Source organism: Eretmochelys imbricata, chromosome 28, assembly GCF_965152235.1.
Source record: "Eretmochelys imbricata isolate rEreImb1 chromosome 28, rEreImb1.hap1, whole genome shotgun sequence".
In the NCBI taxonomy this organism is placed as follows: Eukaryota; Metazoa; Chordata; order Testudines; family Cheloniidae; genus Eretmochelys; species Eretmochelys imbricata.
The window spans coordinates 3,807,185-3,828,740 of record NC_135599.1 but is presented as its reverse complement, the minus strand read 5'-3'; the positions used below and the strand labels follow the sequence as shown (position 1 = coordinate 3,828,740).

General features: G+C 49.1%; 1 protein-coding gene and 4 non-coding genes across 5 annotated transcripts in view; 3 read left to right on the top strand and 2 right to left on the bottom strand.

Annotated features, from left to right (window-relative positions):
* Positions 1-18,570, bottom strand: part of LOC144258214 (uncharacterized) — a 33,455-nt gene extending 14,885 nt beyond the window's left edge. The window contains exons 1-2 of the mRNA XM_077806618.1: positions 18,562-18,570; positions 17,840-17,918 (exon numbers count right to left, since the gene is read on the bottom strand). Of these exons, the coding sequence (XP_077662744.1) occupies positions 17,840-17,918; positions 18,562-18,570 (88 nt within the window). The remainder of the gene's footprint in view (positions 1-17,839; positions 17,919-18,561) is intronic.
* Positions 2,057-2,138, bottom strand: TRNAS-AGA (transfer RNA serine (anticodon AGA)). Its single transcript has one exon. It is a non-coding gene; the product is annotated as a tRNA-Ser (tRNA).
* On the top strand, positions 7,375-7,448 carry TRNAT-UGU (transfer RNA threonine (anticodon UGU)). The gene has a single exon. It is a non-coding gene; the product is annotated as a tRNA-Thr (tRNA).
* TRNAA-UGC (transfer RNA alanine (anticodon UGC)) lies at positions 17,602-17,673 on the top strand. Its single transcript has one exon. It is a non-coding gene; the product is annotated as a tRNA-Ala (tRNA).
* Positions 18,571-21,030: 2,460 nt separating the features above from the next.
* Positions 21,031-21,103, top strand: TRNAM-CAU (transfer RNA methionine (anticodon CAU)). The gene has a single exon. It is a non-coding gene; the product is annotated as a tRNA-Met (tRNA).
* The last annotated feature ends 453 nt before the right edge of the window (positions 21,104-21,556 follow it).

Sequence of the window (21,556 nt, the reverse complement as noted above, 5' to 3'; positions counted from 1 at the left end):
CTTGGATTCTGCAAAAGCAGAGCATGTGTGTGTGTGTGTGAAAGAGAGAGAGAGAGAGAGAGAGAGAGAGAATCTTTGGCCAGGTCTGCACTACCAAGTTATTTCAGCATCATTATATTGTTCGGGCGTGTGAAAAACACACGAGGCTCCCTCAGTCGCCAGCTTTTGGCTGGTGTACACACTGCACTGCCCCGTCGGGGTGACAAAACTGCCCTGTTTTGGCAACAAAATAAAACGGCCTCGAGGAGCGGCCTAGAGCTTTTTGCAGCAAACTTAAAGCAACAAAGCGTCAGTGTAACTGGCCTCGCCAGTATCCCACAATGCCCGCCGTGAACTTGCCTGCCCTGCCGTCCTGCTCCGGGGGCTCCGGGACGTTCTGACAGCTGAGCCGGCGGCTCTGCTCCGGCCGCCAGGAGCAAATCGCTGCCGTGGGATGCTGCTCCCCTGCACTGCGAACACAGAACAGGGGTGGCAGAAGCTTCCTTACAGTGTGTGGGGGGGCCCACCGGTGTCCAAACTGTGGAACCCCCCTGATGCTCCTTCCCCAAGGCCCTTCACTCACTGCAGCCCTTCTCCCTGAGGCCCCGCCCCAGCCCTTCCCCAAGGCCACACCCACAGAACGCCTCTTCCCCCCAAGAGTCTGCCTTGTCCTCCCCTCCCTTGTCGGTCCTTACAGCTGGTAAAAAGTGGTAAGGCCATGGCCCTCTACACCCCCCTGTCCTGGCACCCCTGACACAGAGCTAGGCAGGCAGCAGCGTGTGTGTGTGTGAGAGAGACAGAGAGAGACTGCTGTGCTGAGCCAGTGAGGGAAGCGGGGGCTGACGTTGAGGCTGTCCCCCTCCCCCTGCCTCAGTAAAGGGGTGTCCCCCTCCCCCTGCCTCAGGACTGGTTGCTTCCAGCAGCTCTCTGAACTTACAGCCTGCCACACTCGCTCTTCCCCAACACACACAGTCCCCCCCAGCACACACGGTCTCTCCCCACACACACACGGTCTCTCCCCCGCCCCGCTCATTGCAGGTGAAGAGCAGCTGGCGATCGAGTTGGATGCCCATGGAACGAAGGGACAGAGAAACCCGCCTCGTGCTGCTGCGCAGGCCCATGAGACCCTGCAAACCCTTCCCAAAAGACCCTGCGGCCGGTGGCACGGGGGGATAGCCACCCACCGTGCACTGCTCTGTTCGCCGATTCATGAGCTGCTGGCGTGGATGCGCTCTGGCGACGCAGGGAGCATAGTATTTAATTAAAACGCTTCAACTAAAGCGGCATAACTCTGTAGGGTAGCGTAGCCATAGCCTCAGGCGAGAAAAGACCCCGTTCCCATTGACACCAGGATACTCAGGCACTGAAACTAAAGAGCCACCAGCTCCTCTTTAAAGGAAAAGGAGCTAGGGGTGACAGTGGACGAGAAGCTGGATATGAGTCAGCAGTGTGCCCTTGTTGCCAAGAAGGCCAATGGCATTTTGGGATGTATAAGTAGGGGCATAGCAAGCAGATCGAGGGACGTGATCGTCCCCCTCTATTCGACATTGGTGAGGCCTCATCTGGAGTACTGTGTCCAGTTTTGGGCCCCACACTACAAGAAGGATGTGGATAAATTGGAGAGAGTCCAGCGAAGGGCAACAAAAATGATTAGGGGTCTGGAACGGATGACTTATGAGGAGAGGCTGAGGGAGCTGGGATTGTTTAGCCTGCAGAAGAGAAGAATGAGGGGGGATTTGATAGCTGCTTTCAACTACCTGAAAGGGGTTCCAAAGAGGATGGATCTAGACTGTTCTCAGTGGTGGCAGATGACAGAACGAGGAGTAATGGTCTCAAGTTGCAGTGGGGGAGGTTTAGATTGGATATTAGGAAAAACTTTTTCACTAAGAGGGTGGTGAAACACTGGAATGCGTTACCTAGGGAGGTGGTAGAATCTCCTTCCTTAGAGGTTTTTAAGGTCAGGCTTGACAAAGCCCTGGCTGGGATGATTTAACTGGGAATTGGTCCTGCTTTGAGCAGGGGGTTGGACTAGATGACCTTCAGGGGTCCCTTCCAACCCTGATATTCTATGATTCTCTGTAGTTGGCAGGATTTGAACCCGTGCAAGGAGCCCCCAATGGATTTCTAGTCCATCGCCTTAACCACTCAGCCACAACTACTGACTTTTGGCAGCACTCCCACTGCACACTAGTTCTGTTCTCACTGCGTGATCGTTTCCAATTGTTTCCTCAGACCAGCTTCCCCAGCACACTGACGGCTGTGCCATTGTGTCAGTGGGCCCGTGGCTGAACAGCGAGAATTCCTGCCCATTTCCCTGCTGGCTGGAGCATGAGGAGAGAGTGTTTGTGGTTAAGGATGTCAGCGATGTCTGAGAATGGAGCCCAACACTGTGGCATTTAATTTCAGAAAGGGGAACTGTGCAAAAATGAAGAGGTTAGTTAAACAGAAATTAAAAGGTACAGTGACTAGAGTTTCAGAGTAGCGGCCGTGTTAGTCTGTATCCGTAAAAAGAAAAGGAGGACTTGTGCCACCTTAGAGACTAACCGATTTATTAGAGGAGATTTATTAGAGCATAAGCTTTCGTGAGCTACAGCTCACTTCATCGGATGCATGCAGTGGAAAATACAGTGGGGAGATTTATATACACAGAGAACATGAAACAATGGGTGTCACCATACACACTGTAACCAGAGTGATCAGGAAAGGTGAGCGATTACCAGCAGGAGAGCGGTGGAGGATCTTTTGTAGTGATAATTAAGATGAGCCATTTCCATCAGTTGACAAGAACCATAGGAGGAGAAATAAACAAGGGGAAATAGTTTTACTTTGTGTAATGACCCATCCACTGCCTGTCTCTATTCAAGCCTAAGTTAATTGTATCCAGTTTGCAAATTAATTCCAATTCAGCAGTCTCTCTTTTTGGAGTCTGTTTTTGAAGTTTTTTTGTTGAAGAATTGCCACTTATTAGGTCTGTAATCGCGTGACCAGAGAGATTGAAGTGTTCTCCGACTGGTTTTTGAATGTTCTAATTCTTGACGTCTGATTCGTGTCCATTTATTCTTTTATGTAGAGACTGTCCAGTTTGGCCAATGTACATGGCAAAGGGGCATTGCTGGCACATGATGGCATACATCACATTGGTAGATGTGCAGGTGAACAAGCCTCTGATAGTGTGGCTGATGTGATTAGGCCCTGTGATGGTGTCCCCTGAATAGATATGTGGACACAGTTGGCAACGGGCTTTGTTGCAAGGATAGGTTCCTGGGTTAGTGGTTCTGTTGTGTGGTGTGTGATTGCTGGTGAGTATTTGAGTGAAATCCCTGCAAGCTGCATGGACACTTTTCAAAAGACACCATAATAGATGCTCAACTTAAATGTATACCCCAAATTAAAAAACACAGTAAAAGAATTTAAAAAGAGCCACCGTGGCTTAACAACCATGTAAAAGAAGCAGTGAGAGATAAAAAGGCATCTTTTAAAAAGTGGAAGTCGAATCCTAGTGAGGTAAATAGAAAGGAGCACAAACACTGCCAAATGAAGTGTAAAAGTGTAATAAGAAAAGCCAAAAAGGAGTTTGAAGAACAGCTAGTCAAAACCTCAAAAGGTAATAACAAAATGTTTTTAAAGTACATCAGAAGCAGGAAGCCTGCTAAACAACCAGTGGGGCCCCTGGACGATCGAGATACAAAAGGAGCACTTAAAGACGATACAGTCATGGCGGAGAAACTAAATGAATTCTTTGCTTCAGTCTTCACGTCTGAGGATGTTAGGGAGATTCCCAAACCTGAGCCATCCTTTGTAGGTGACAAATCTGAGGAATTGTCACAGATTGAAGTGTCATTAGCGGAGGTTTTGGAATTAATTGAGAAACTTAACAGTAACAAGTCATTGGGACCAGATGGCATTCACCCAAGAGTTCTGAAAGAACTCAAATGTGAAATTGTGGAACGATTAACTAGGGTTTGTAACCTGTCCTTTAAATCAGCTTCTGTACCCAGTGACTGGAAGACAGCTAATGTTACACCAATATTTTAAAAGGGCTCTAGAGGGGATCCTGGTAATTACAGACCAGTAAGTCTAACATCAGTACTGGGCAAATTGTTGGGCAAAAGTCAACATGGTTTCTGTAAAGGGAAATCATGTCTTACTGATCTCTTAGAGATCTTTGAAGGGGCAACAAACATGCAGACAAGGGGGATCCAGTGGACATAGTGTACTTAGATTTCCAAAAAGCCTTTGAGAAGGTCCCTCACCAAAGGCTCTTGCCTAAATTAAGTTGCCATGGGATAAGAGGGAAGATCCTTTCATGGATTGAGAACTGGTTAAAAGACAGGGAACAAAGGATAGGAATAAATGGTAAATTTTCAGAATGGAGGGGGTAACTTGTGGTGTTCCCCAAGGGTCAGTCCTAGGACCAAACCTATTCAACTTATTCATAAATAATCTGGAGAAAGGGATAAATGGTGAGGTGGCAAAGTTTGCAGATGATACTAAACTGCTCAAGATAGTTAAGACCAAAGCAGATTCTGAAGAACTTCAAAAAGATCTCACAAAACTAAGTGACTGGGCAGCAAAATGGCAAATGAAATTTAATGTGGATAAATGTAAAGTAATGCACATTGGAAAAAATAACCCCAATATGATTGGGGGTTAATTTAGCTCCAGCTAATCAGGAGAAAGATCTTGGAGTCACCGTGGATAGTTCACTGAAGACGTCCACGCAGTGCGCAGCGGCTGTCAAAAAAGCAAACGGGGTGTTAGGAATCATTAAAAAAGGGATAGAGAATAAGACGGAGAAGATCTTATTGCCCTTTGTGACCGGTTTCAATCGGTACACCGAGCCCCTAGGGGGTGATGGAGAGCTATGGTTCCACGGGCAGGCCTCAGTCACACCTTTCGGGCGCTGGGGAATTAGCGGAAAAGGTGTGCTGGCCGGAGTCCGTAGTGCGCCCCTCAAGCCCCGGGGCACGCCGGCCCGAGTCCGTAGCACGCCCCTCAAGCCCTGGGGCACGCCGGCGCGGGTCTACGGTGCGCGGGTCTACCCGAGGCGGGCTGGCCAGGGCAGGGGAACGCAGGCCCACCCGACTCCACTGCGTTCCAGCCCAGGGCCCTGACAGTGGCGGGAGGCGAAGGTCCCGCCGCTGGGTGAGTGGAGAACCATCCACGCCCCGCTGACCAAATACGCCCCCCACACGGTGCAGTTCTGCCCCTGGGCTACTTCCTCTCCAGTCCCTCCAGCTTGTCCGGGTGTCCAGCGGCTGGCAGCTCCAGCTCCCGCTCTGTGTCGGGCTCACGCTGGCCCGGGCTACAGCCGGGCCCCTCCGGGGACTCAGCGGCTGGCAGCCCTGGTTGCCCCAGTCCTTCCTCCGGTCAGGTTCCTCCTGGCCCAGGGCCTCCCCTGGGTCGGCAGCAGGGTCTGGAGGGAGCAGCCAGCAGCCTGGGTCTCCCTCCCTCCCAGTTGCCGCCCTCCATGGGCCCACCCTTTTTACTTCTGTCCCACCCCACCCCTTCCGGGGATTGGCGTATGCTTGGCCGGGCCCCAACCACTCAGGCTGAGAGGGTGGCTCTTTACCCTCTGGTTCGGAGGAACCCACCCTGGCTCCCTACACCCTTATACAAATCCATGGTACGCCCACATCTTGAATCCTGCGTACAGATGTGATCTCCTCACCTCAAAAAAGATATACTGGCATTAGAAAAGGTTCAGAGAAGGGCAACTAAAACGATTAGGGGTTTGGAACGGGTCCCATAGGAGGAGAGCTTAAAGAGGCTAGGACTTTTCAGCTTGGAAAAGAGGAGACGAAGGGGGGATATGGTAGAGGTCTGTAAAATCATGAGTGGTGTGGAGAAAGTGAATAGGGAAAAGTTATTTACTTGTTCCCATAATATAAGAACTAGGGGCCACCAAATGAAATTCATGGGAAAACAAATAAAAGGAAGTTCTTCTTCACTCAGCGCACAGTCAACCTGTGGAACTCCTTGCCTGAGGAGGTGGTGAAGGCTAGGACTATAACAGGGTTGAAAAGAGAACTGGATAAATTCATGGAGGTTAAGTCCATGAATGGCTATTAGCCAGGATGGGTAAGGAAAGGTGTCCATAGCCTCTGTTTGTCAGAGGGTGGAGATGGATGGCAGGAGAGAGATCATTGACCGTTACCTGTTCTGTTCACTCCCTCTGGGGCACCTGGCATGGGTCACTGTCGGGAGGCAGGATACTGGGCTGGATGATTTAACTGGGAATTGGTCCTGCTTCGAGCAGGGGGTTGGACTAGATGACCTTCAGGGGTCCCTTCCAACCCTGATATTCTATGATTCTATGAACCTTTGGTCTCATCCCGTCTGGCCATTCTTATGTAGCTGCAGATTGCTATTGATTTCCTTCCCTGACAATTCAGACCGTCCCTTTCCCGTCATATTGCCGGCACATCGGTGATTCCACTAGCAGGGGGCAGGTTTTCTCTGGGGCACTGAGCTTTGCCAGGGGGTTCATGGCTCCTTTTTTCCCCTCACCCTGGAGTAAACTCAGCTTCTTATTCCAACCTTGATGTTTCATGGAATAACAACAGCAGCATGAAGAAAGAGGTGGACAGGACGGGTCTCAGGGGAGGGGCAGAGAGGTGTGGGCAGGGTGGGTCTCAGGGGAGGGGCAGAGAGGTGTGGGTGGTGGACAGGGCGGGTCTCAGGGAGGGGGCAGAGAGGTGTGGGAGGTGGGCAGGGCGGGTCTCAGGGGAGGGGCAGAGAGGTGTGTGCGTTGGGCAGGGCAGGTCTCAGGGAGGGGGCAGAGAGGTGTGGGCGGTGGGCAGACCTTGAGGCAGTGGGTGGAGAGGGAGAAGCAGGAGGCGAGGAGGCCTCAGGGGAGGAGCGGAGTGAGAAAAAGGTGGACCAGGAGGCCTGAGCAGAAGAGGCAGAGCTGGGGTGGGTAGTGACCAAATGGGAGAGAGGGTGGGGCACAGGTGGGGCCTCAGAGGGAGGAGAACAAACGAGGGGTGTGGAGGGGGGCCCGATGGCCCCCCCACTTCTAGGGAGCTTCCACGGCTCATGCCCAGCCTCCCCAAATGCAAGAGCCACGGGCCACCTATTCTCTGGGTCTTCACTAAGCAAGCATCTCCCCAGGCTATGCCTCCTGCAGACCCGGGGCTAGCTACACCAGGGTTAGGTTGCTATAACTGCATTGCTTGGGGGGGTGGTAAATTTTTTAAACCCCGAAGTATTGTAATGACACCAACCTAATTTTGTATTGTAGACCCGTCCAAAGAATCACACACACACCTTGGGAGCAAAACTTCTCCTGCTCCTCTGCTTGACAGAACCGAAACACAAGCAACGCTTGTCCGGCTGTGGTGGGGGTGGGCAGGGAGTCAGGTGAGGGCAGACACCAGGTCTTAGGCAGCAGCAGGCGCCATGGCTTAGCTGGCTAAAGCACCTGTCTTGTAAACAGGAGATCCTGGGTTCGACTCCCAGTGGTGCCTTGTTGAGTGGCTTTTTAGGGCACCTGGTATTGGCTACAGTCAGAAGACAAGAGATAGATGGACCTTTGGTATAGCCCAGTGTGTTTTTTCTTATGGTTTAAATTATAATCGCAGTCACTGATAATAGAGTTACTGAAAGTTTGGGAGTTAGGAGCTCGTAGGTCAGTGGCCCAGCCCTGTCACAGACGACCCCCTCGCTCTGGGACAGGGGTGGGTCTGAGCTCTCCCACCAAATGGCTCATTGGGGCTGCCAGAATCTGTGGGCGGCTCATTTAGTTTACGCCGAGGGTGGAGTCCTGCTTAGTGCACCGTGTCTGAGAACGAAAATCCTAAACCTCCCTTTGAAATAACGAATGCAGCAGGACGTGTTTTTGTCCCTGCCCCAAAGCAGACAGACCACTGGAGAAATGCCACTGAGCCCAGGGTAATACTTCACTGCGGTTTTACCATTTCCGCTTGTGAAACTCCCTCCCAACCTTCTGGGCCCCTAGAGCAGGGTACTGAGCCTAGGCAAGACATGTACACTGCAACTTTACAGCCCAAGCCGCATGATCTTGATTAATATGACACAGGCCAGCCGTGCGTGTTTCACTGCACTGTAGTCGTATCCTAATGTTATGTCTACGCTGCAATTAAAACACCCAGGGCACCTGTCTCAAAGCCCGGGTGAGCTGACTCAGGCTTATGGGGCTTGGGCTGCAGGACTATAAAATGACAGCGCAGACCTATGAGCTTGAGCCCAACCTCTGAGGCCCCAGGAGGGGTGAGGGTTTCCGAACCCAGGCTTCAGCCTGAACACAGATATCTGCTCCCCAGTTTTTAGCCCCACAGCTTAAGCTCCATGAGCCCAAGTCAGATGACCCAGGCCAGCCCTGCTGCCATCTTTATCCCGGGAGAGATGAACTCTAAGGGTACGTCTCCATTGCAATGTCAGCCCAGGGGTGGCAGGCTGTGCTCAAAGCAGCACCCTGGAAGCCCCATAGTCACCACTGTCACATAATGATGATATGGTTTGTACAACATGTGTCTTGTGAGGTATCATTGTAAAAGTTGTGATCTGTTGAACGTTAATACCTGGTTGGATTAACGTTAATACCTGGTGTGTGCTATCCTTTTTTGTCTGGGAGGTGATGAAGTTTTACTCTGGGTGTGTTATTGAAATATGTTCTGAGGTTGGGAAGTGCCCACCACCAGCCTTTCCGGTGCGACATGGAGGAGCCAGACTCGCTGCTGGGCCAGTAAAGGTATCCACACTCCCAAGGACTATCCCAGGAACCGTGTACAATGCAGACTTCTCTGAGACAGCCCGGAGACAATGGACACTGCTTGACTCACATCCTAGCAAAGGAGCTTTCTAGAAAGTTGGAAGAAACTATGAAAGAGGGGAAGAGACATCATGACTTGGCCTTTCTCCCCCACAACTCAACACCTGGCAACACATCTGGAGGACAAAGACTGAACTGAAATAATTCAGAGATCAGACGAGACTAATAATAATCAACTCAAATCAAAGTCCCCAGACAGACTAGTATTGGTTTCTCAGTAGAAAATTTTCCATTTGGGGGATTTTGTTTTCCCAGTCAGACCTTGCCAAGGGAAGCAGAGAGAAAATGTTTGAGTTGCCTCCTTCAGAACAGCTTGGCCTAGACACGCTAGCTGTGGGTCACTGTCGTTGCCTTGCTGAGGTGGGGGGCATTTAAATTATTTGGGCAGGTCCCAGGGTATTTGGGGGAGATTATTAGGATGTTACCTTTTGAGATATAAACGAAGAAATATAGAACTCTTTGAGAAATCTGGGATTTAGACACATTTTATTGAAAGCAAGGAGGTCTGAGTTCCTGAGAAGGCTTTTGTTTACAGGAAGCATTGTGGCTTGGTCTGTCATTGTACCAAAGGGGAGATGGTTGTTCATTAAGGAGGGGCGAAGACTAAATGCGCACAATGAGGATGGGATTCAAACCCATGCATGCAAAGTACAATAGATTAGCAGTCCATCACCTTAACCACTCAGTCACCTCATCTGAGCTGTTAAAGAACAGACAGGAGGAGAAATCTAAGGCCAGCAGAAGTTGGGAAAAGAAAGAGTTTTTAAATACTAAGTGTAAGGAGGATCTGAATGACCTCCCCCCTCACATCTAGAGATGAGCTGGGGGAAAGACTTCAGGAACAGGCCGTGTTTACACAGACAGGCCTACTCTGCCTAGATATGCAGCAAGTATCCTTTGTATAAAACAAACAAAAAACATAAAGGTAATTCTTCTGTTTTCCTGCAGTCAGCGAAAAATTTGTAAAAAGAAAGGGGTATTTATAAGCAATCATCTGTCCCCACCCAGGGGCTGGGGAATGTTTATTTAGTTTTTCAGACACTTTATGGGCAAGCTGTCGCCAGTGGAAGAACACCCCAGAACGCCGTGGGTCCCCTGTCGCAACAAAAAATTGGGTTCTGTGTTTGTCTCGTTATTCCTGTTATTTTGGTGGATATTCTAAATTCTTCAGGCGTGACACCCCCTTTTAATTGGACTTGTCGTGCTGCCCCTTTTGGGACCAAGGGAAAATGTACCCTAATTCAACCTCTTGCACCCCCTACTCCGCCACCTCCCTCCAAATTGTCTGTGCACCCCCATCCCCACGGTGGCCTACCCCCATCCAGAGGCCTGTGGTTCTTAATGCAACTGGTTTACAAATGACTATCGCTCTGTTCCCCCCTGACTCGTCACTCAGTACAACATTTCCTAACTGTTCTCAGTTTACCAAAGTAGGTGAAAGAATGTTGCTATGAGTAATTTCAAACTCATTTGAATTGGGTGGATGGGAATTAAACAAGAACATCCGAAAATGGCGAGCCCTCACAAATTACCTCTGGGAAGGCTGAAACTCATTGCAGGAAGCTGACTCAGCAGCTCGAATCCAATGCTTGGAACCTGCCCTAGGGCTACTGGACAGGGGGGATTATAATAGCGATTTGCACTCAGCTCAACCGACCGTTTGTTTGGAAATGTTATTCTAACCCTCGATCAGGGTTGGAAGAGACCTCAGAATGTCATTGAGTCCAACCCCCTACTCAAAGCAGGACCAACACCAACTAAATCATCCCAGCCAGGGCTTTGGCAAGCCGGGCCTTACAAACCTCTGAGGATGGAGATTCCACCACCTCCCTAGGGAGCCCATTCCAGTTCTTCATCACCCTCCTAGGGAAATAGTGTTTTCTAATATCCAACCTACACCTCCCACACTGCAACTTGAGACCATTACTCCTTATTCTGTCATCTGCCAGCACTGAGAACAGTCTAGATCCATCCTCTTTGTATCCACCTCTCAGGTAGTTGAAAGCAGCTATCAAATCCCCCCTCATTCTTCTCTTCTGCAGACTAAACATCCCCAGTTCCCTCAGCCTTTCCTCATAACTCATGTGTTGCAGTCCCCTGATCATTTTTGTTGCCCTCTGCTGGACTCTCTCCAATTTGTCTACATCCTTTCTGTAGTGGGGGGGCTAAAAACTGGAGATAATACTCCAGATGTGGCCCCACCAGTGCCAAATAGCAGGAAATAATCACTTCCCTCGATCTGCTCGCAATCCTCCTGCTAATGCAGCCCAATATGACCAGTTACCCATACTGAATGCAGACAGAGCAATATTTTATAAATTATTTACTGTCCATTCGGTAGGTTATTTCCTATTTAGTCATAAATAATGAAGATGCTCTAAGGGGATGGGAGAGAGCTGTCCCATCCGTGTAGTTAATCCACCTCCCCAAGAGGTGGTAGCTATGTCAGTGGGAGAAGCTCGGTCAGTGAGTGGGCAAGCTGTGCTGTCTACAGGTATATATAAAGTTTAATCGAACCCCAGTTTTAAAACCACTGTGGTCTGGGAGTGGAAAAAGAGCTGTCTGAGGCAGGGCCTGTCCTTCAAGATCCTTGAGATCACTGACTTACCAATGCAAATGTCATGGGGGGTGTAGCTCAGTGGTAGAGTGTTTGACTGCAGATCAAGTGGTCCGTCGTTCAAATCCAAGTGCCCTCTTCCTTTAACAAAAAGAATTGCATATCCATTTCCATTATGTTCAGGAGTTCCACTGAATAGGGATACCTGAAGTGAATGGAAACACTCAATGTTTTCCTCTACAAACGCATAAAAACCTAGCAAACAGGTCCCTCCACTGAAATCAGTTCCAATCCTCTAAGTGTCTAGTTTATGTTTTCATCAATTAAACAAAGGTATAATATGAAGGCACATTTGCAGGTCCTTGGTCTCCGTGGGCTACAATGTGCAGAAGAACAAGAACCCCATCCCCTTGGGAGGAATGGACTAGTTTGTGTTACATTTGGTAAGTAAGTTGCCATTGGGACTGAAAACTCTACTGGAGGTGGACAGGAACCTCTGACAAAAATAAAATAACCAAGATTTACCAAACTACCTGTTACACATTCAAACCTCTCTTTGTGCACACAATATAAATTGGGGGTTTAATAAATGGCAACCTTCCTTTAACACAGATCGCTGTTCCTTGTGATTTTCCGATGCATTCAAATGCCAGGTGTTTAAAGGGAATGTGCTTCTCGTTCATGATCAGCAGCAGAGTCTCTGTAAGGTTACCAACCATAGAGCTGGTTGTGTCTGCATCTAAGTAACTGCAGAGTTAGTGTAGTACCAGATAGTTAATTGCACAGTCTTACTTCTCTAGTCTCACTTTCGGGTCTCATTGATCGCTTGGGTAGAAACAGCAATGGTTTAGTGGTTTTTGGTTTTTTCTCCCTTCATTTTCTCCTAAGGAATGTGGATAAATTGGAGAGAGTCCAGCAAAGGGCAACAAAAATGATTAGGGGTCTGGAACACATGACTTATGAGGAGAGGCTGAGGGAACTGGGATTGTTTAGTCTGCAGAAGAGAAGAATGAGGGGGGATTTGATAGCTGCTTTCAGCTACCTGAGAGGTGGTTCCAGAGAAGATGGTTCTAGACTATTCTCAGTGGTAGAAGAGGACAGGACAAGGAGTAATGGTCTCAAGTTGCAGTGAAGGAGGTTTAGGTTGGATGTTAGGAAAAACTTTTTCACTAGAAGGGTGGTGAAACACTGGAATGCGTTACCTAGGGAGGTGGTAGAATCTCCTTCCTTAGAAGTTTTTAAGGTCAGGCTTGACAAAGCCCTGGCTGGGATGATTTAATTGGGGATTGGTCCTGCTTTGAGCAGGGGGTTGGACTAGATGACCTCCTGAGGTCCCTTCCAACCCTGATATTCTATGATTCTATGATTCTATGATCTTTAGCATGTTATTTAAAGTTCCAGAATAGCAGCCGTGTTACTCTGTATCCGGAAAAGAAAAGGAGTACTTGTGGCACCTTAGAGACTAACCAATTTATTTGAGCATAAGCTTTCGTGAGCTACAGCTCACTTCATCGGATGCATTCAGTGGAAAATACAGTGGGGAGATTTATATACACAGAAAACATGAAACAATGGGTGTTACCATACACACTGTTACCAGAGTGATCAGGTAAGGTGAGCTAATACCAGCAGGAGAGCCGGGGGGAGGGGGAGAACCTTTTGTAGTGATAATCAAGGTGGGCCATTTCCACCAGTTGACAAGAACATCTGAGGAACAGCGGGAGGGGAGGGGGGTCAGGGGAAATAAACATGGGGAAATAGTTTTACTTTGTGTAATGACCCATCCACTCCCAGTCTTTATTCAAGCCTAATTAATTGTATCCAGTTTGCAACTTAATTCCAATTCAGCAGTCTCTCATTGGAGTCTGTTTCTGGAAGTTTTTTGGTTGAAGAATTGCCACTTTTAGGTCTGTAATTGAGTGACCAGAGAGATTGAAGTGTTTCCGACTGGCTTTTGAATGTTCTAATTCTTGACGTCTGATTTGTGTCCATTTATTCTTTTACGTAGAGACTGTCCAGTTTGACCAATGTACATGGCAGAGGGGCATTGCTGGCACATGATGGCATATATCACATTGGTGGATGTGCAGGTGAACGAGCCTCTGATAGTGTGGCTGATGTGATTAGGCCCTGTGATGGTGTCCCCTGAATAGATATGTGGACACAGTTAGCAACGGGCTTTGTTGCAAGGATAGGTTCCTGGGTTAGTGGTTCTGTTGTGTGGTGTGTGGTTGATGGTGAGTATTTGCTTCAGGTTGGGGGGCTGTCTGTAAGCAAGGACTGGCCTGTCTCCCAAGATTTGTGAGAGTGATGAGTCGTCTTTCAGGATAGGTTGTAGATCCTTGATGATGCGTTGGAGAGGTTTTAGTTGGGGGCTGAAGGTGATGGCTAGTGGCTTTCTGATGTTTTCTTTGTTGGGCCTGTCCTGTAGTAGGTAACTTGTGGGTACTCTTCTGGCTCTGTCAATCTGTTTCTTCACTTCAGCAGGTGGGTATTGTAGTTGTATGATGTATTCTCTGTGTATATAAATCTCCCCATTGTATTTGCCACTGAATGTATCCGATGAAGTGAGCTGTAGCTCACGAAAGCTTATGCTCAAATAAATGTATTAGTGTCTAAGGTGCCACAAGTCCTCCTTTCCTTTTTTCATGTTATTTAAAGTTCCCTGTGGGTCAGAATAATACCATCTCCTTGAAATAGGTGGGGAAGTGGCTTGTTTGAATAACCTAAAATAAAGGAGCTTTTGTAAAACAGTTCTGCCTTTAAATGTGCTGGGATAAAAATTGGAAATAGTAAATTCCATGGCCAGACACCAGGCCAGGATCAATTGATTTTTTATTCTGGCCAGGATCTATTAATTGCAGAAGAAACAAACTCTCGGGAAGTAGCTGTAATTTGTCCCCAAACCTTTCTTTGTTCTCATATGCTATCAGTGATTCTCTTCTAGAGGGCAGAGTTAAGGTTATCTGGGTTGACAGTTAAGGTTACTGTCGCTCTGTATTCCCTGTTTTTCCAGAGTTTGAGTTTTACTGAACTCGATGTTCTGGAAGGGTAAGAGATTTTCACAAAGTTAACTCTGTTGTAACACAGGCTGTTGTTAGTGACAAATAATGAGACTAATCCCTCACTGCGGTAATTCCACTGACTTCAATGTACTCTTTCCCCATTTCTAGTTCCAAAAAAATAAGCAAATTAAAACAACTTTGAGAACTAAAATGCTGTGAGAAATCGGAAATTTTAGTAGCTCACATAATTCAGTTTCTTCTGTGTCTTGTGCGTGTGTAAATGGCACAACAAGTTAATTTATAAACACATCTTTCTTAACTTCTTTAAGTTTTATCTAGTACATTAACTATATCAGGTGGGTTGTTCAATGCCATGAGGTTTTCATGCATTGCCCCGAACATATTTTTCATATTATGTAAATGAACACAACTCACTGACCAGAAACTTGTGTATTTCATGATGTGAAGTGTGTTGGTAGCTCAGATTATTTTCAGATTTATTTTCTCTCTCTCTCTCTGTGAGGCAGAACAAAATAATTTAGTGATGCGGAAAATGTTCCGTTCTGCTCCAGAACTGCCTCAGAATCACCTTCCCTTCATAGATTAATCTGCCCCTGTGTCTCTTTGAGGAAAATATTGTTTCTATGAAAAAAACCCAATTTTTTAATTAAAGGAACTGAGACAGAATGGCCACATGATGGCTACACAATGTCAGGAATGCAAAGCAGCAGGTTCCCTCTGGCTGCCCCTTCTGGCTCATTAATTGCACTATTTGGAACCTGCATCTAAAATTACACCCTTCCTGGGAGCAAGATTCAAAACTGCCTAAGGAAACCCCATTGGGTTTCAATTGCAGCAAAGGCAGGGAGGCGAGGGGAGAACACAGGGGTCTCAGAGCTTCTCCTTTGTCCCAGGGAGAAGGGTCTAGAGGGCTAGAGTTTTCGGGCTAGTTGTCACGACTCCTAGGTTCTATTCCTGGCTGTGAGAGGAAAGGGGTGTCTAGTGGATTAGAGTGGGGGCCTAGGAGTCAAAGAGAAAACCTCTCCCTTTTCAGCTTCAATGCACATTGAACAACAACATGGCTTCTCATTTCTTAGGTTCTGATGCCATCATGTGGCCATTTCATTTCACTTCTTATTGTTAAAAGGTTTGGGTACTTTGCACAGAAACGTTATTTCCTGGGGAGAGACGGAGAAGTGGAAGCTGCATTGATTTAATCCTCCAAAAAATAGATAAGGATTAAAATATTCCCCAGACAGCTCAGTCCCACCCGTCCCCCCTCGCTGCTGCCAGTGTAGCTCATTTCTGTCCCACAGCCCCGAGAACTGCTGGGTGCAAGTCCTGGGCCTGAGTGAAATAAATGTAGGGGTGACTCTGCCTGCCGAGACTTTTCAGTATAAAAATTCAGACATGACACCATGCCTGGTGAAGAAGATACAGATGTGTTGTTTGATTGTTTTTCTCATTTTAAATGTACTTGATCATTCTGATGGCAAAAATATTTCTACGAGACCACGAAAAAAGGAAGAAACTGTGAAAATACCCATGGGAGAGAGGGGGGTTTCCGAGAGCCAGGGTAGAGATGGAGATTTTCATGAAACGGGGACAGGCCAAAGTAGGGCCTTTAGCTGGAGCAAAAGGGGAGGTTTTTTTGTGCAGTTCCATTTTAACCAGCCTCACATCCTGTAATCTCTAATGCCCCACCCTACCCCCAACATGTGACCTCCAGCCTCCCCACTGGCAAAGCCACTTGTGACTCCTAAAACAGCCCCATTGGTCTGGCCCTCCTCCCCCCTGCAAAAACTGCAGATCCCCCAGCGCTCCCTCTCCTAGCTGGATCCCCTGGCAATCAGATGTCTCTGCAGAATGGCCGCGGTTACTCTCCTGTGTGTCTGTTCAAGGACAGCTTCTTACTTCTCCTGAGAATGCAGCTGAGAAATGACTCGCCCGTCTCCAGTTTCTCTCCTGTGGGCTCTGAGAAGCAGGATGGGGCCTGTATGGTAAAGTCCCTGCAACATTCCCCTTTCATCCCAGCCCTGGGATGTCGCCAGTAGCTGCTGTCCCCTGGGAGCAGCAAAGGAAGTTTCCACCCACCCAGGAGGCCCCAGCCTGGAACTAAAGTCAGCTTCAGGCTTCTCCTCTCTCCCTTCTTGGAATCAGGTTCATGTTTTTACCAAGAGCTAAAGGAGCCCGAACCCCCAGAGTCTGGGGCAATGTCACAAGTTCCCAGTGTCTCCATGGAAGAGAATTTGTTAGATCCCAGATGAGTGGAGTGAAATCAGTTCTCAGCCTGAGTCCTTTGCTCTTAATCCTGAGGATATTGTCCCACCATGGGGCCATTTTCCACCTCTCTTTCATACAGAAGCACAATTTTCTTTGCACAGACACAGGAACAGCAAGATCTTTCTCTGTCCCTTGTGCAAAGCAGGGTGTCAAATTCCATGGAACCTTCCTCTTCTGCGATGGAAACAATGGACAAGCAGGAGGCCCTGGGCACCTCCAGCCCTGGCCGTGAGATGTTCCCTCCCCTCTTTCTTTATGCTGCTACAGTTATTTCATGGAATGTCTGGGCTGGGGGAAAAGCTGAGTTCACTCCCTGCTGAGGGAAAAAAGGACCCTCAAAATCTCAGGCCCTCAGGGAAACCCCAACCCCTGCTCCTGGGATCACTGAGGTGCTGGGGATTTCAGTAGGAAAGGGACTGTCTGAATTGTCAAGGTGGGGAATGAATAACCATCTACAATTAGATCCACCTCATTAACCACTGACACAGGCTGATCGTGCTGCAGATAGATGGGAAACCGGGAGTGAGTCTTTGCTGTAGAGCCATGGAAACAGCGACCCAATTGCACTGCAGTGAATGTGCTGGGGAAAGCTGGACTTTACAGGCAAGTGGAAATAGCAGATCCTAGAAACACCTGGAGCTCCCCACACCACTTCTGCCACCATGGTCAGGTGTTGAGCTGCTCACTGAGCCCCCCACCTCCATGACCTTCCAGCAGGGGATTGCAGCACCCTCCCCCCGCCAATGCAGGGGAGAGGGCTGAGTGTATCTCTGCCCCTGAGTCCAGGGCAGGCCCTCTCTCTGCCCCACACATTGAATCTGGCCCTGCTGCAAAGTGACCCCTAAGAACCAGCAACCTCCAGGACAGCAGGTTTGGCCCTCAGAGCAGGGACTGTGTCCCTCATGCTGCTTTTAGGCTCCCAGATGCTCTGGAAACGGGGGGGGGGGGCTCTGAGTGTAACCCATAGCAGCTGTACCCCATCTGGGGATGTAGCTCAGTGGTAGAGCGCATGCTTTGCATGTATGAGGCCCTGGGTTCAATCCCCAGCATCTCCAAGTTCTCTTTTCACCCGGCTGTTTTGCTCATGCCCAGCGGGGATGTGGCCCACCAGTCTCCCTGCACCAGTTTCAGTCCTGCTCAGGGCGGGGCAAGTGCCAATTGCATGGAAGGTCTGGGGGGGTTTCTGCTCCTAAGTCTCCTCAGTACTTTTAAGATTCCCACCTGCTGTGCTGTTTGGGACAATGGTGGATGAGAAGGGAGAATCCTCCAGCACTGGAGGGAAAGGTCCCATCTGCCCAGACTGAGGGGCAAGGAAACGGAGGGGCAGTCAGTGCTCAGAGAGGAGAGACGTCAGTGATTTACACCCACCAGAGGATGCTGTCCTTTTGAGGCGAGTGCAGCTGGCTTGGGATGGTGCTGACGATGGATAGAAAACAGGCTGGAGTTGATGACAGATGAGACCATAGAAGGGGAAGGGGAAGGGCAGCTCCATAGAAGGTCCTGGGTGCTCAGATGCCCCAGTTCTAGGCACCCTGGCCTGTCCTAGAGAGAGAAAAGACACAGCGGGACCCAGCCCCCTTACAGTCATCCCATGGACAAGAATCTGGTTGGGAGTGGGGTGAAGGTTCCCTCTGGACAAAAGGGAGCTGAAATCCCCCAGTGTCCTGGAATTTAAGCAATGCAAGCTTCAAACCCTGCACGGGTGGGGGCTGAGGGGCACCCGCAGAAAGTTGGGCTGGACAGGGATGTATAATTGTTGGTGGTGCCCAGAATGGGGCCACGTCCTGCCCCCCCTCCACACACACACACCTGCCTAAGGCTCTGGGAGGGAGTTTGGGTGTGGGAGGGAGAGGGGCTGGGCTCTGGGAGAGAGTTTGGGTGCAGGGTCTGGGCTCGGGCAGGGGGTTGGCGATGCAGGAGAGGGTGAGAGGTGTGGCACTTACCTCAGGCATATCCCGAAAGTGACCCACACCCCCCTCTGGCAGCAGCCCCTAGGTGTGGGTGGGTGGGTGGGGGGGTCTGCACACCGCTACCCGCAGACGCCACCCCTGCAGCTCCCATTGCCACAGTTGGCAGAGTCGGCACATGGGGCAGGGGCAGCGTGTGGAGACCCCCACCCCCAGCCCAGGGACCACAGGGACATGCCAGCTGCTTCCGAGAGTGGCACGCCACACGGAACAAGAGCGGGCAGGAAGCCGCCTTAGCCCTCTTGTGCGGCTGGTGATGGGGGTCCCAGGCCCTTTAAATTGCCCGGGGAGGCGGGCAGGACTGGGGGGGACACTCCCAAGGGCCTGACGTTGCTTTGCATAATGATAAATCTTGGAACAGGCCAGAAATGAAATGACGGCAGAACCTAAGGAATGAAAAGCCTCTGGATTCTTGTGTGTGCATTGACTCCGAACGGGAGCTGTAATTTGACTCGCTTTGTGGCTGTGGCCAGTAAAATATCAGGACAAAGTCGTCCCAGTGATTGTGACGCTGGGTTTGAGGAGACTTTGGTCTTATTAAAATGTAATTTTAGCAAGTTACACTTGTGTTTTTAAAAGTGGCTTCCCCAAGCAATCCCAAGTTGTTCTTCCCACAGCTGGCTGATGGTGGGCAGCAGGGGATCTCCCCGATCTGTGGGGGAATCTCTCTGGGCCCCACTGTTAGTTCTCCACCCTTTCTCCCCCTAACCACACACCCCTCCTCTCCCCATTATCAATGTTTTAGAGTGACCCCTCCCTCCCTTTATGGGATACAGACTCTCTGTGACAGAGACTGACTGGGGCTCCTCTCTGCAGGGCCCCAATGGGGAAGGAAAGAGACAAGGGGTTGGGGGAGAAGACAGTCAGAAGGAGTCAAATGGGGCTAGACCAGAATAGAGATTTTCTTCCTGTTAAAATGTACTGGAGTCTCGTCACTGAAAAGCCACGTCTTTAGTTAGGTTTGAACCAGCAGCCTTTCAATTACCAGGCAAAGGTGTGAAACACAGAGACTGGTAACGGCCTACTTCCCAACGCTGTCTAAGAAGCACGTGCAGTGGGTGCAACTGGCTAGTGCAAAGGGGAATGCTGCTGGGGTTATGAGTTCAAACCTTACCTACAGCCCTGGTTTCTATTATCCAGGTAGCTTCCTCAACTTGCTTTGCCTAATTCACATGGAAAGTGCCATGCTAGGTGTCAGGGTTCCCTCTGAACTCTAGGGCAGTGGTCTCCAAAGCGGGGTGCATGCACCTCAGGGGGTGCACAAGACCATCCCTGGGGGTGCGCCGCTGGCATGGCTGCAGCTGCGCTCCTTGACCTTTGATTCTTTGCTGGTGGCAGCTCATCTCTCTCTCTCTCTCTCTCTCTTTTTTTTTTTTTGTGCTTCCCTAGAGCTGGCCCTGGGGCGCATGATCCAAAAAGTTTGGAGACCACTGCTCTAGGGTACAGATGTGGAGACCCACATGAAAGCTTATTTCTACCAGCTTAGGTTAAAACTTCCCCAAGGCACAAAGTCTTTGTCCTTGGAGGGTATGCTGCCACCACCAAGTGATTTAACAAAGAATCAGGGAAAGGATCACTTGGAGTTCCTATTCCCCCAAAATATCCCCCCAAGCCCTATATCCCCTTTCCTGGGGAGGCTTGAGAATAATATCCTAACCAATTGGTTACAAAGTGATCACAGACCCAACCCCCTGGGTCTTAGGACAATAGAGAAATCAGATAGGTTCTTAAAAGAAGAATTTTATTTTTTTTTAAATGTAAAAATCACCTCTGTAAAATCAGGATGGAAAATAACTTTACAGGGTAACAAAAGATTCACAAACATAGCAGAACTTCCTCTCGGCTTAGTTTCAAAGTTACAAAAAACAGGAATAAACCTCCCTCCAGCAAAGGAAAAATTCAGAAGGAGAACAAAAGATAATCTAACATGCCTTGCCTGGCTTTTACTTACAATTTTTGTAATATGAGAGACTTTTAGGATGGTTTATAGGAGAAGGAGTTTTCTGACCTGATGCTTCCCTGCTTCCCAAGAGAACATACCAAAGCCTCCCCTCCAAGATGTGAAAGTCTCTTCTTTCCCCATTGGTCCTTTTGGTCAGGTGCCAACCAGGTTATTTGAGCTTCTTAACCCCTTACAGGTAAGGAGGAACTCTAGGCTACCCTTAGCTGTATGGTTATGACATTAGGGTAATGAGAGTAAGTTTTAAACTCTGAAATGTGGAAGTGGGTCCCTGGCTTGGGAACACCTCCTGTCCCATACTGCCATCATTTCTGGTAGATTGTTCGCTGGTAGGGAGAATTGATTTATTTGCTGCTGAGAAAACTGCCAGGACAGGTCTCTGGGCACCAGATCTCCCCGCTTCTTCCAGCACACCCCTGGCTCCTTTGCTGCCCCAGTCACTGCTGGAAGAGGGTCCTATATGCACTGAGGTTAAACTTCCCCAAGCCTTCTTAGCACAGTTGGCAGTGCATCAGTCTCATAATCTGAAGGTCCTGAGTTCAAGCCTCAGAGAGGGTAGTTATTTTTGCTCCCTGCTTCAGATTTTCTGAAGGAAATCAGGGAAAAGAGACTAGAGCTGAGTGGTTTCTGGACACCCTCCCATCCATCTAACGCACACACACACAGACTTTTCTAAGGCTTTAACTTTTCCTTCTCCTTTATGACTCTTTAATGCAGCTGGAAATACCGGTTCCCAGAAGCCCCTTTCCACAGAGCACATGATCGTAGTGCAAAGAGAAAGCTGGGGGCTGCCAGGTTGTTGTGGGCAAGTAGTGAAAGGGATCCACAAAAAATCCACTAGGGCCATTGCCCCCCATGCTCACCCCAAGCAGCTTTGACTCTTGATGCCTGTGATGCTCAGATTCCACCTCCTCAGCATCCTTGACCCCCACTGGAGGCAGGTTCCTGAGACCCCTGTTCATACTCCAGACCCCAGCCGGTGCAGCATCCCTGCCCAGCCACTCACCTTCT